At 50.7% G+C, this 14,453-nt stretch overlaps 1 protein-coding gene across 10 annotated transcripts in view; it reads left to right on the forward strand.

Moving 5' to 3' along the window:
- The window catches only part of CEP250 (centrosomal protein 250), a 52,503-nt gene that overhangs the window by 22,933 nt on the left and 15,117 nt on the right, over positions 1-14,453 (forward strand). For 9 of the 10 annotated variants that reach the window (XR_013442020.1, XM_036084429.2, XM_036084434.2 and 6 more), the window contains 12 exons: positions 177-370; positions 593-720; positions 919-1,088; positions 4,412-4,579; positions 4,974-5,108; positions 6,416-6,559; positions 7,613-7,746; positions 9,345-9,483; positions 10,678-11,017; positions 11,650-11,771; positions 12,734-12,854; positions 13,896-14,017. Coding sequence is in view for 9 of the 10 variants with exons in the window: in XM_036084429.2 (XP_035940322.2) it covers positions 177-370; positions 593-720; positions 919-1,088; positions 4,412-4,579; positions 4,974-5,108; positions 6,416-6,559; positions 7,613-7,746; positions 9,345-9,483; positions 10,678-11,017; positions 11,650-11,771; positions 12,734-12,854; positions 13,896-14,017 (1,917 nt within the window). In the remaining variant the exon portion in view is untranslated. The remainder of the gene's footprint in view (positions 1-176; positions 371-592; positions 721-918; positions 1,089-4,411; positions 4,580-4,973; positions 5,109-6,415; positions 6,560-7,612; positions 7,747-9,344; positions 9,484-10,677; positions 11,018-11,649; positions 11,772-12,733; positions 12,855-13,895; positions 14,018-14,453) is intronic. The other variant, XM_036084431.2, reaches the window with a different exon arrangement.

A 14,453-nucleotide genomic window follows, 5' to 3' on the forward strand; every position in this document is an offset into this window, starting at 1 on the left:
CTGGGCTGGAAGTTCTATAGGTTGATGCAGGAAGTAGTATTTGTATGAGCAAGCAATCATCAGGACTCACAGAGCTGGGTCCAGAACCTCTGAAGGGCCAGTGGCCCTAACCTGGTGATAGCAGCCCGGGGGAGATCCTGCCTCCGCTCTGTATCTTGCCGATTTCTTCCTCTCAGGCACGTCATCAGCAGGAGGCAGCCTTAGCTCAGCTGGAGCAGCTGCATCAGGAGACAAAGCGACAGGAAGAAGTGCTTGCCCGGGAAGTCCAGGAGAAGGAGGCCCTAGTACGGGAGAGAGCAGCCCTCGAGGTGCGGCTGCAGGCTGTGGAGCGAGACCGGCAGGACCTCTCTGAACAACTGCTGGGGCTCAGGTAGGGCCCAGACCCAGTTCGGCCAAGGGCAGAGGGAGCATTGTGAGGCAAGGGGTAGCCAAACTAAGTTCCCTGCCCAAAGTATATGGGTCCTAAATGAGTTATGAGTTTATAATTGCCCCCTAATTTCTCTGAGTCGTCAGTACTTAGAACCCAACTCCTCTTAAGGAAAGTTAAGGGGCTTGATGGGTAAGAACTCTTCCTGATTCCTGAACCTGACAGCTCAGCCAAGGAGCAACTAGAGAGCAGTCTGTTTGAGGCCCAACAACAAAATTCTCTGATAGAGGTCACCAAGGGGCAGCTGGAGGTCCAGATTCAAACGGTCACTCGCGCCAAGGAAGTCATTCAAGGTGAGACCCCAACTGGGATGGGGACACTTCATTCCATGGGGATGTGGAAAGCCAGGAAGGCAGTGGGAAGTTATCCGAGGTCCTTCTCTAGCCAGGCCCAGGGCCTCCGCAATGGGAGTTGTTCCCGAGATCTGGGGAGAGGGGTGAAAGGAGGAGGGCAGAGGCCTAGTGGGAGATCACCTGTGTCTGGCATCTCAGGGGAAGTGAGGTGCCTGAAGCTGGAACTGGACACCGAGCGGAGCCGGGCAGAGCAGGAGCGGGAGACAGCATCCAGTCGGCTGGCCCAGGCTGAGCAAGAGGGGCAAACTGCCCTGCAGCAGCAGAAGTCCGCCCATGAGGAGGAGGTGAACCGGCTCCAGGAGAAATGGGTGGGTCATGGATGTGGCTGGGGACAGGAGAGGCAGACATGGCCTCCCTCCCGTGAGTACTCCACGTCCTGACTCTTGGGCCAGATATTGCTGCTTTTAAGAGTGAAATCTGAATAGGACTAACCTAGTCACCAAGATGCAAAAATCCAGTTTCTAGCTGTAAATGAGTAATATATGGAGAACCCTGAGAACAATTTCTGACATAGAGCAAGCTCTATATTTGTGTTAGCTGTTATTGTTGTTGTTTTGCTATGTACAGAGAATTAAGCATGGATTCTGGGATTTAGGATTGTTAAACTGGCCCCAGGATGTAAAGGGAGCAGAGGAATGCCTCGGACCCCTTCTTGCCCAATTCAGAACTGTATTTCTTTTGTCTTTTAATTATATAATTTAGTCCATTTGCTTTGATTGTCACTATAGGTATATTTGGATTTATTTCCACCATCCTTTGCTATTTTTCCTGCCTTTTTATATCTTTTTGGGATGGGGAAGTCACCTTTCTTAACTTCTTTTAGAGAGTTCAATTGGATGATTAAGTTGTAGTCTTTTCTCAGTTCTTTTTTTCTATTACTTTGGATGGTATATTCTCCAATTTTAAATTTTTTTTAGTTGTTTCTTTTAATATTTAAAAATATGTACTTAAGGGGCGCATGGACAGCTCAGTTCCCAGGGTCCTGGGATCGAGCTCCGTGTCGGGCTCCTTGCTCTGTGGGAAGCCTGCTTCTCCCTCTCTCTCTGCCTGCCACTCCCCCTGCTTGTGTGCTCTCTCTTTCTCTGTCAAATAAATAAAATCTTTACCAAAAAATACGTACTTAATAAAATCTCAAGTTAATCGGTATGTTTACCATTTTCCTGAATGACACAGGGACCTCAGAACATTTTACCTGCATTCACTCCTCCTGACCCATATACTCTTTTATGCAATGTGTTTTAACTAGTTTGTTAACACCATAAATTATTTTGACTTTTTGTTTTATACAGTCAATATTTGTTTAGATACACTGAAAAAATGACATTTTTTTACACTCATCATTCCTCCTTGCATATCAGACTTTCTATTTAGATTTATTTTCCTCCTTGAAATAGAATTTCTTTGGTGAGGGTCTGTTGGTAGTTCATTGTCTGAAAACATTCCATTTTACTTTTATTCTTGAAGGATAGTTTCACTGGGTATAAAATTCTAGGATTATTGTTATTTTCTCTTAACATATTGATTATTCATTTGTTGGTATCAAGAAGACCCTGATTAGTTGTGTGTCAGACCTTCTTACGGTAACCTCCGTGTATCTTAACTCTTACATTTTTCATGTTCATTTTTCTTTTTCTATATTGTGTTGTAGATGATTTTTTCAGATCTCTTCTCACTAACTCCCCTTTCAGCTATGTCTAATCTGCTATGTAGTCTTTTTGCCAAGTTTTAAATTTCACTTACTAAATTTTTTTTTTATTTCTAGACATTCTATTTGGTTATTTTTTCAAATCTTCTTGGTCATGTTTTAATCTCTTTTCCCTATTTTATATCTTCATCCTCTCTTTTATTCTTTCAACACATGAAACATTTTTATGCTGTCTAATAATACCAATAACTAAAATCTTTTTGGGCCTGACTCTGTTATATGTTGTTTCCATTGGTTCTCACTCATGTGTTTTGTGATTCTTGACTCTGAGCTCGTGTTCCTTAGAAATTTTTCTAAGGCCTAAGAACTTTTCATTTTCTAAGGCCTCAGAATCCTTTTAGGCCTAAGGTGAAGGAGTTTTTCTTCAGAAGATTTGCTTGCACTTCTGTTAGGAATTTCCTAGAATAAGAGGAGGACACTGTTGTTATCCCCATTTTTATAGATGAGGAAACTGAGGCATAGAAATATGATAGAAATTAACTCAGGTCACTTATACTAGTAGTGTTGGATTAAAGGTTCTAGCATCCCAGAACTACCTTAAAATAAAATTTTAAAATAAAATGAAGTAAAATTTCTGTTGAAAGTGTTTGGGGTCACATTTAGGCCCTGCACCCACATGAAGACCAGGTTGTGGTTGACTTCTTGAGGGAGATTTTTTTTTTTTTTACCCTGTGCCAAGGTTGAAACAAACAAATGTTCTTGCTGTTTCCTTCTGTGGGGTTTATTGTTTTGTTTTCTCTCCTACTTTCTCTCCCTTTTTCTTCCCCATTTCTCTCCTCTTTCATCTCTCTCTCTCTCAAGTTTATCCTTCTACTGAGAGCACTATAGCCCAGAGATAGGCAAGTTTTTTGTAAAGGACCACGTACTAGGCTTTGTGGACCTTATGGTCTCTGCTGTTGTACAAAAGCAGCCGTAGACAATATGTAAGCAAATGAGCATGTTTGTGTTCAAATAAAACTTTAAGTGTGGACACTGAAACTTGAATTCCATATAATTTTCACATGTCACAAAGTCTTTTTTTTTTTTTTTTTCCACTTCTTTTTAACCATTAAAAATGTAAAAACCACTATTAGCTCACAGGCCATGCAGCAACAGGAGGCTGGCCAGATTTGGCCCACATGCCATAGTTTGTTGACCTGGGTTAGCCCTTCGGGGGTCCAGCTTTATGTGGGAATCTTCTACTGGACTCCCCACCCTTGTCTTCTGTTTTCTTTTCCCCACGTAGCATTAAGGTGAATTTTCAAGGTTATTAGGTATAGCAGATGCCTCCAGGAGAAACCCAGTTCTGTGCTCATTTACCTCTTTGGGTCACAAGTCTTGCTTTGATTTTTAACTCCTGTGAAATTCCTGCTGGCTCACTTATACATTAAAACATATATTTAATATTTTATCCAGTATTTTTTGCCATTTTGCAGCCAGAGGGTTCAGAGATCTTGTTTGTCAAGTTTCTGGAAATGGAAGTTGACTTGTGCCTTGTGTGTATTTGTGATTTGACTCTTATTACAAGGCAGACTTGCTGGAAAGATGGCAGCTGGAAGTTTGCTTGTTTGGGAATTATGTGCCTAAAGTAGGGGAGAATTGGCAGCAGAGAACCAATCTGCTTCCTCAGTTCATAGTTAGAACATCAACTGTGGTGTGGTTGATTTAAAATAACAGATATTTGTAACTTATATTAGGGAGAATTGCACTTTAGAAAAGACTTTTTAATGTATCATTTGATTTTTTTTATAAATCTCATTTGATTCTCATGACATTTGATGGGATAGGTAAGGCAGGAGTTAGCAGCCTCACTTTATCGATGGGGAGACAGGCCAAGAGAGGTACCAAAGACTCAGCTGGGGAGTGTGGACCTTCTCTGCTCCAGCCCCCCTCCTGCCTCTTCTCCTCACCCACCGGGTTCTAACAGTGCTTCCTTCACGTGACCAGGAGAAGGAGCGCTCCTGGCACCAGCAGGAACTGGATAAGGCCCTGGAGAGCCTAAAGAGGGAGAAAACAGAGCTGGAAATGAGGCTGCGGGAACAGCGGGCAGAAGCCGAGGCCATCCGGACGCAGAGGGAGGAAGAACGGGCGGAGGCGGAGAGTGCCCTCTGCCAGGTGGGAAGCTGGGGAGATTGGAGCTGCGACTCCCTGTACCTCTGACCACTTCCTTTTCCACTCCCAGGGGTGCTGCTGCAGGGGGCTTCCAGAAGAGAAGTGCCTGCTCCCTTTGCTGCTAGTGAACAGGGTGGCCCCCGCGTTAGCTGCAGGGCAGACAGCATGTCACACTTCCTGAGGGAGGGCCGGTGCTCGCCACATCCTGTCAGCTCACAAACCAGGGACAATCTTGGCACTTCCTGGTTCTTAACAAGCAGGTCCAGACCTTCTTTGGCCCTCACCACCCTCCCCATTTGCTGGAGGAGCCCAGAGCAGCTAGAATGTGCTTGCGGCCTAGTGGGTGAGCATGGTGACCCCGGAGGCAGCAAGCCCTTGCCTCCCTGCCCCTCCACAGATGCAGCTCGAAACAGAGAAGGAGAGGGTGTCCCTCCTGGAGACGCTGCTGCAGACCCAGAAGGAGCTGGCAGATGCCAGCCAACAGCTGGAGCGGCTGAGGCAGGACATGAAGGTTCAGAAGTTAAAGGAGCAGGTATGGAGGGCGGTCCTGGGCAGGGAGGAAGGGCGGCGTGACCAGCCCTCTGGTGCTTCTGTGCACCAGGTTCTGGGCGAGGTGCCACGCCAGGACAAACATCAAGGTGCGCACAGCAGTGAACGTGACACCCGTGGTCCCTGTCCCCAGAGAGCCCACGTTCTAGTGGCAGAGCAGACGAAAACGCGCAGATAGAGAATACATGAGCTAATCGCAGGTGGTAAGAGGTGCTGTGAGGGAGATGGGTAGGGTGAAGTAATCGAGAGTGAGTCACAGGAGGCCACTTTGAACAAGGTGGTCGGGGGTGGGGCTCACTGAGAAAGTGACATTTGGGCCGAGACATGAAGGTTGACGAGCCAGCTGCAGGCAGCAGTAGAGATGAGCTCTGCCAGCATTATGCTTCAACGGGTGAGTTGTGTGATACTTGAACTGTATCTCAGTAAAGCCCTTTTATTTTTATTTTTTTAAGATTTATTTGAGAGAGAGAGAGAGAGCATGAGCGGGGGATAGGGGGCAGAGGGAGAAAGAGAAGCAGACTCCTCACTGAGCGGGGAGCCCGATGTGGGGCTGGATCCTAGGACCCTGGGATCATGACCTGAGCGAAAGGCAGATGTTTAACCAACTGAGCCTCCCAGGTGCCCCTTAGGAAAGCCCTTTAAAAAAAAAAAAAAAGAAACCAGCTATTTGAAGAACAGTTTCAGCAGGGGAAATAGCCATCATAAGGGCAGTGGGACAGACAGAAGGGGCTCGGGGAGTGCCAGGACAGAAAGGAGGCTACATGGCTCCAGCGTGATAGGCTCAGGGGCGAGTGGAGAGGGATGCAGGAGCCCAGGAGCCCTTGGTCAGCCATGGGAGGAGCTTGGAATTTGTTCTAAGGGCATTGGGAAACTGTTGGATGGTATTTAAAAAGCAGAGTGGGACATGATTTACTACATGTATTTTAAAAAATACTTTAGCTGCTGAGTGGAGAAGTGTGTGTGTTGGGGGGGCATGCGTGCAGGGGCTGGTGGCATGGAGTGGGACTAGGGATACGCAATGGGAGCCTGCTGCAGTGGTCTGGGTGAGGGACTGCTACTCAGGGGCCCTGATGGAGAGAGCTGGGGTGAGCCAGCACACTTTGTGAGGGAGGAGATGGAATAGGAGGTGAGGGTTGAGGTGGCATCGTGGAAACGGGGTGGATTGCTGGGTCCTGCCTCAGCTTTTGCCACCAACCCAGTTGAAAAGCCAGTATTTACATGCCAGAGACTTTAAGATGCAGGCCCTAGTGGGAGCATTCTTCTGCTCACTGTGGTCTTCTTCCTTTGCAGGAGACCACCGATATGCTGCAGACCCAGCTCCAGGAGGCTCGGCGGGAGCTGGAGCAGGCAGGCCAGCGGAACAGAGACGCCCTTGCTGCCCTCCAAGAAGAGTGCAGGGCCCTGCAGCAGGCTAAGATGGACCTGCAGGAGCAGGTGCCTCCTTCTCTCTCCCAGCCCTGCAGCCCTCCCCGCAGCATAGCCAGGCTCTCCCGCTCCTTCTGTAGGAAAGGGGAGCCCTGGCCCTGCTTGGGAAGGAGAGGAAAATGGAAGGGTGGTTAGAGTAGAGCACATGCCCTTGGAGCCCCAGGATAGTTATCTCTCCCTGTGTGACCACAGAACTTAGATTTTTCTTAGGCAGCCCCAGTGCCCATCATTCTTCCCATCCTCCCCAGAGATCCAGTATTTTAATATACCAGGTTGCTTTTCCTACTCTCATTGCTTTTCCTTCTCAGAATCCCATATCAGCTGGTGTTCTGATTGTTTTTTTTTTTAAGATTTTATTTATTTATTTGACAGAAAGAGAGAGCACAAGCAGGGGGAGCAGCAGGCAAAGGGAAAAGCAGGCTCCCCGCTGAGCAGGGAACCCAATGCGGGGCTCGATCCCAGGACCCTAGGATCATGACCTGAGCTGAACACAGACGTTCGACCGACTGAGCCCCCCAGGCGCCCCTCTGATTGTTTATTTTAAAAAATACAATTACTAGGGCGCCTGGGTGGCTCAGTTGTTGAGCAACTGCCTTCGGCTCAGGTCATGATCCCAGGGTCCTGGGATCGAGCCCCGCATCGGGCTCTCTGCTCCGCGGGAAGCCTGCTTCTCCCTCTCCCACTCCCCCTTGCTTGTGTTCCCTCTCTCACTGTGTCTCTCTCTGTCAAATAAATAAATAAAATCTTTAAAAAAAAAAAAAAAAAAAATACAATTACTATCCACTTGCCCGTCACTTATCACTTTGCCTTTGGGTGGTTATATTCAGCCAAGATATTGATTTGTGCCTGCCTTTACACAGCAGGCGTGAGGCTGGGAGACAAGGGTGAGGCTGAATGGTACTGGGGACGGGGTGCTAAGAATAGTGTGTAAGCGTTGGCGGAAACCCCCGGAGCATTGGAAATGGGCCAGTGACTGGGACCTCAAAGGACCCTGGAGCCCTGGGTGAGAAGCCTCCCCGCCGTGGGCCCCCTGTCCTTGACCCTCGTGTGTTATCTTTCCAGGTGGAGGACTTGAAGTCTCAGCTGGTTTCCAGGGATGAATCCAGGAGGCTGGTGGAGCAGGAGGTTCAGGAGAAGCTGAGGGAGGCTCAGGAGTATAGCCGAATGCAGAAGGAGCTGGAGAGAGAGAAAGCCAGGTAGGCTGGACAGGCCGTGGAGTAGGCTTTTGCCTGTCTAGCTACTGTGGTCACTGTGAGGTGGACAGTTCTTTGCTTAGGTAACCAAGCCTCTCATGTCTCCAGCCCTGGACAGTACAGGTGGCTGTGTGGAGAGGATGTGGTCCCGTAGCTTACACTTCATCCATGTAGTATATAAATACTTAGAGAACACATGTTAGGCACCAGGCAGTATGCCAGGGGTTGGGGATGGTCCCCCCGCCTTGGCAGAACTTATGGTTTTGTGGGAAAGACATTAATTAAGTAATCCCCCAGAGAAATCATTGCAGGTTATGTTACATGGTGTGGAGGGAAGAAACAGGATGCTGAAGTCAAAATGCAGGGTGGGGTTGTACTTTATTTTTATTTGTTTTTTTTAAAGATTTTATTCATTTGTCAGAGAGAGAGAGGAAGAGAGAGAGCACAAGCAGGGGGAGGGGCAGAGGGAGAAGCAGGCTCCCCGCTGAGCAAGGAGCCCGATGCAGGACTCGATCCCAGGACTCTGGGATCATAACCTGAGCCAAAGGCAGACACTTAACTGACTGAGCCACCCAGGCATCCCATGGGGTTGTACTTTAGATAAGATTTTGGGGAAGGCCTTCCTCAAGGAGGTTGCATTTAAACTGATCACTGAAGATGAACTGGAACCAGCCAGGCAAAGGGGTGAGGGAGAGCTCTGTGGCAGGAGCAGGAATCTCAGTGGGCCAGAGGCGGATCAGAACTCAGGGTATTTGGGGACACTGGAAGCACTGTGTGACCGGAGCCTGGTGAATGAGGACGGGTGCGTGACATGGCCAAGTCTGTGTCATTCAGGATTTGTGGGGCATGGCCAGGAGTACGTAGTTTAGTTTAGGTTTAGTAGGAAACCACTGGAGGGTTTTAAGCAGGGAAATTGACACGATCCAGTTTATGATGTATCAGAAGAGGTAGTCATGGGCAAGAAACCTCAGGAGTGAGATACGGCCATCCAGGTGAAGCATGGCGTGTCTTCTCAGTGATGTAAGAGCTTAAAGAGGGACAGATCCTCTTGTTGATGCAACCATAGGCAACAAGACATGTTAGGAGGTGGGTGCAGTTGTCTGCCTGAGAAATACTAAGGCTGCACCAGGGTAGGGGGAGGAGGGAAGGAGCTCAAGGGAAGGAGCTCAAGGGACGTTGAAGGAGTTGGAGTCTATTATATATGTCATCACTGATTGGACATAGGTGGGATAAAGGGAGAACTCTGTGATGTGGTCAAGGCTGCCAAGTTGGAGCACTGGGTGGATAAGGGTGCCGTTCGCTGAGCTAGGGAGCATAGTAGTGATGGCTAGGGGGAGGGAGGAGCAGAAGGGATGGGAAGCATTGGACACGTTGAATTTGAGGTATTGCATAGGTATTCTGGACTCTGCCAGAGAAGAAGAAACTGAAGCTGAAAGGAGGTATCACGTGCATGAAGTACCTGGGAGCACTTTTATTGTTATGCTGTCATGTTATTTTACTATTTCTCTCTTAAGTATTAATGCAGTGTTTAGCACAGTCAGATGAGAAAGTAGTTCTTCATTCCCTGAGAGAATGACCTTAGCCCTCTGGCCTCTCTTTAGCCTGACTCAGTCGCTGATGGAAAAGGAACAGAGGCTCCTTGTTTTACAAGAAGCTGACTCTGTTCGACAACAAGAGCTGAGCTCCCTGCGCCAGGACATGCAGGAGGCCCAGGGAGGGCAGAAAGAGCTCAGTGCCCAGGTACTCCCCGCGCCGCTCATGGGCCCTGTTCCTCGGTGGAAGCCTGCTCCTGGAGTGGAGAAGCCGGTTGCTCAGGATCCTCCCGTAAAGAGGACCGTTCTCTTATTGCGTATTAAAGGGTGTGCTGGGGCTTCAGCAGCCCTGGCAGGAGGCGCAAGTCAGAACTGGGTGGGGTGGGGGCTTGGGAACCTGACCCAGAGTTGAGAACAGCCCCTGTGAGGGGCCTGACAGCCCAGAACATGGTGCCTAGAGGGGCGGAGCTCACACGGGTCTGGGTCAAGCATGGCCACGTCTAAGTGTGCTTGGTCAGCCTGGCAAGACACAGCAGCGGGACAGGTCATTACACAGATCAGGTAGGCAGCAGCAAGAAAACTTCAGGACCCCGTCTGCTCACAGCAGGACCCCAGACCTTGGGCACAGGAAAGCCGGAATCGGGAGGGGCAGAGAGAGCCGGTCAGAGCTGGAAGGGAGACTGGTGTGGAGAAGGACCAGGTGCGGTCATTAGACAGTGCTGGATTTGGCTCCCAGCAGTCCCGCTTCCAGGTTGCATGAGCATCAGTTTCTTCATCCATAAGACAAGGATGACAGTTCTTAGCCATTATAGGAACATATAAAGTGTCAGAACACAGCAGGTATTCTCTATATGGTAGCCGTTATCGTGACGGGTCTTACACAGGCTCAGTGTCAGGGTTTCGATTTCTGAGTTCGAGTTCTGATGGAAGCAGGGGGCTGGCATTGCTGCCAGGGGGACTAGGGCTACAGCCCATTTGCATCTCCTAGGCCCACGTGACAGGAGTCAGTTGGTGGGCATGCAGGTCAGATTGAGGGTAACACTCCTTCCAGAGCCCTCCTTTCTTTTTTAAAGATTTTATTTATTTGACAGAGAGAGACACAGCGAGAGAGGGAACACAAGCAGGGGGGGTGGGAGAGGGAGAAGCAGGCCTCCCGCCGAGCAGGGAGCCCAATGCGGGGCTCGATCCCAGGACTCTGGGACCATGACCTGAGCCGAAGGCAGACGACCAACGACTAAGCCACCTAGGTGCCCCCTTCCAGAGCCCTCCTTACCCGCTAGAGAGCTGAGCCTCCCGGCCCTGATCAAGATGGGCCCAGGGCTTGATTGGGGTGAGGCCGGGGAGGGTCCGATGAGAAGGTGTCCACTCCCGGCTCGGAATGACAACACCCCCTTCCCGGCAGGTGGAGGTCCTGAAGCAGGAGGTGAAGGAGAAGGAGGCTGACTTTCTGGCTCAGGAAGCACAGCTGCTGGAGGAGCTGGAGGCGTCTCGAGTAACAGAGCAGGAGCTGCGAGCTTCCCTGCGGGCCCTGGAAGCCAGGGCAGCCCAAGTCCAGCTCCGACTGCACAGCACAGAGAAGCAGCTAGAGGCGCTGGTGGCAGAGCGGCGGTCCGGGCACCAGGCCCAGGCCCAGCTGGCCAGCCTCTGTTCTGTCCTGCAGCAGGCCTTGGGGTTCGCTTGGTACAGCCAGCCTGAGCTGCGCGGCGGGGGAGACTCTGCTTCCCTCTGGGGCCCGGAGCCAGGTACGGCGGCCACCCATGGACTCGGGCCTTTGGGCCGAAGCCAGGCCTGGCTCCCTCGGGGGGAGAAAGTGGGGGCCCGCGGGGACTAGGGATTATTGCCTCAAGGCTAACGCCACAGACCCTGGAATTAATTCAGTCCTCTCTGAGCTTGATTTTTTGTTCTTAGAAAGAAAGAGCGTGCATGCACAAGCAGGGGAAGGGCAGAGAGAAAGGGAGAGGGAATCTTAAGCAGACTCCCCACTGAGCGCGGAGCCTGACATGGGGCTCGATCTCATGACCCTGAGATCACGCCCTGAGCTGAAATCAAGAGTGAGACGCTTAACCAACTGAGCCACCCAGGTGCCTCATCTCTCAGGATTTTTCTAAGGAATTAATGAGATTACATAAGTAAAATAGGTCACACAGTTCCTGGCATTTACTAAATGCCTAACAAATGACAGCTAGTATTACCTAATGCCCGCCATAGCTCCTGGCACATAGGAATGCAGAAAGTTCATGACGAATGAACTGCTCAGAAGGGGTTCTTTGGGGAGAGGAGGGATCCGTGGGAAGGCCAAGGCCATATCTGGGGAGGTTTGGCTATTTCCTTTCATAGTGCAGCCAAGTGAGGAGGTGTTTCCTCATTTTTTCAGACCAGAATGGAGCTAGGCTCCTCCTTAAGAAAGGGCCCCTCCTGACAGCCCTGTCAGCTGAGACGGTGGCATCTGCCCTCCAGAAGCTTCACCAAGACCTGTGGAAGACTCAGCAGGCCCGGGTACGATGCTCTGCTCTCCTTCCTTGAACTCTTCACTCCCCGGAAGAGGACTCATGAAGCAGTTTGAGCTGTTTTATTCCCAAGTTGGGATGAGTTCCATCCCCATCCTTTCCTACCTGGGCAAGCATGAACACAGCATTTGGTTTCTTAGGCCTGGGTTTCACTAGTCAACTGAGGCAAACCATGCCTGCCTTGGGGCTGTGAGGATTGAGTGGGCGAGGGATTCGAGTGGGCTCTGAACTAGAGAAGCCTGCACAGATGGGGGATATTGTTTTGTACCGTTTTCCTCTCAGCTGCGAACTACTTACCCTTGGTGCCCATACCGCCAAGAACAACCCGACGAACAGGGACCACTGAGATGTGAGGTTGCCATTTATGGGAACATTCCAGGCCTAAGACTGAGCTAAATATCCCATAAATTGCACCTCTCGGTGTACCTATCATTCAATAAAAATTGAACACCACCTCTATGCCAGCCACTGTGAGCGGATGGTAGAGAAGGGAGAAAGACCAGATCTCCACCCTCGAGAAGGCTGAGGAAAGAAACTGCATTCTAAAATAAGCAGAACTGATAGAATTAATTGGATCAGGAACAGATGCAACTGATGATAATAGGAGGAAGGGACAATTCATTCCTCCTTGGGGAGGGTCACAGGGAAGGAAGAAGGGACCTTTGAGTTGATCTTTGAAGGAGGAGTTTGGGCAGAGGAGAGGTGACCCCGGGCTAAGATTCCAGCAAGTCGTGTTTCAAAAGGCATACAGGGGTCAGACAGGGATTCTAGGCTCCAGTCAGTGGGAGCAGAGCGTGTCATGGTTCTGGGGAGCGATCGGGGAGTAGATCCGCAGGGACAGACCCCACAGAGGCTGAGAGGAAGTGGGAGGGGTGGCGCTTGGGTCTGGGGCCGGGATAGCTTTGTGGAAGATGAGGAGGTTGGAGTTTAGCCTCACCCTTGCTTTCCCAGGACGACCTGAGCGAGCAGGCTCTGAAGCTGGAACAGCGTCTCGCTGATGCAGAGGCCGAAAAAAGTCAGGTCTGCACAGAATTGCAGGATTTGCAGAGACAGCTCTCCCAGAACCAGGAAGGTGAGAAGCGCAAGGCAGGTAGGGAGATTGGAGGGAAGAGAGAGGAGAGGCCGGAAGCCCAGAAGGGGCAGCCACTCTTCACTGCTCACTCCCAACTATAGGTAGCTACCTAGAGACCTCTCCAAAGGGGTGATGACCTCTGTGAACTGTTTTTCTGCTTTGCTTGGCCTTTGAGGGCCATCCTAGAAGAAGGAATTCAGGGGGACAGAGTGGGTGAACCGAGAGAAGTTCCTGCCTAGGCTTCCCCCTTCTCTGTCTGTGTATTAAAAAACTGGCAATCTAGGGCCAGGACTGTGAGAATGTTATAAAATTCTGTGTCTTTTGTCATTTATCCACGTTACTTATTTTTGTCATCTCCAGCTATGTTGTCAAAATTATTCACCTTCAACAGCAGAAGGATCATGGGCTTGTTTGGGAGACAGCAAAGTGGGGGGACCTGGGGAAAATGCCCACCCCGCCACAGCCAAGGGCATGGGTGGTGACTACTTGGAAAAGAAAGGAGAGGACGGGTCTTGGGGGCCAAGGCTCTGTGGTAGAAGAGAAGAGGACAACTTGGGGAGGGGGATCTGGGTCTTGAAAGTATCCCAGAGGGCTCCCTGAGAGCCACACGCACAGAGCTGGGTTCTGGTGCATTTTGCAGAAATGGGGGGCAGCCAGCAGAGCAACAGTGGTCTCTGGGAACCTCTGCAAGCCATAGAATTAGAGACTAGAAAGGCCCTCCAGCGTCATCTGGCTCCCCCCGGTCGGGAATCCGGGGTTGGAGATCTCCACGTGGTCAGGATGGGGCAGTGTTGGGAGGACAGTCAGGCAAGTGCTAGCACCGGGCGGCGGCTCCGGACGGGAGTGTGGGAGTCGCAGGAGCCCCGACAACCAGGAATAGTTGGCAGATGGGTGGCGTGGCTGTGAGACTGGATGTAATTCTCTCCTTCCTGGCCTTCTTCCCCTTTGATTCTGTTCCTCACCCTCCATCTGCCTCCATGTCCCTCTTTTCCTCCGCCCTCCACCCGGGGCCTCACTCTGCCACCTCCCCTCTTCCCAAAGAGAAATGCAAGTGGGAAGGAAAGCAGAACTCACTGGAATCCGAGCTGACGGAGCTGCACGAAGCTGTGGCATCATTGCAGGGTCGTCTGCGGCAAGCAGAGCTGCAGGGACTGGAGGCCCAGGTGAGGTGGCCCTGCTCCGGGGCAGGAGGAGGAGGCCTCAGGGCCCAGGCTGTAACTCCAAAGCCACGTGGGCCTGTGGTCATACACCATCCACAGGTAGTGCCCAACATCCTTCAGCAAGGGGCTGTTTCCCTGGCTGTCTCGCTGTCCTTGAGGGCCATTAGGAAGGCCCCAGCGAGTTTTCCTGAAGGGAGGCAGAAAAGTTTGTCCCTTGCCCTGAAGTACCGGAGTCTGGGATTTCTCATTTGTCTCAGGCTTTCTCCTCTGGGCCCTAGTGGAGCCGTGGAACGCGGTAGGGACGATGTTTTACTGGATCAGCTTAAGTGGAAGGAACCAGTTCTCTTTGTCCCTCCTTGACGGGGCTGGGGCTACTGAAGGGCCTGCACTGGGGTGATAGTATCCGGGAAGTGTAGCCTAAGGTGGTTTTTCGTCTTCT

Source organism: Halichoerus grypus, chromosome 10 (assembly GCF_964656455.1).
Source record: "Halichoerus grypus chromosome 10, mHalGry1.hap1.1, whole genome shotgun sequence".
NCBI lineage: Eukaryota > Metazoa > Chordata > Mammalia > Carnivora > Phocidae > Halichoerus > Halichoerus grypus.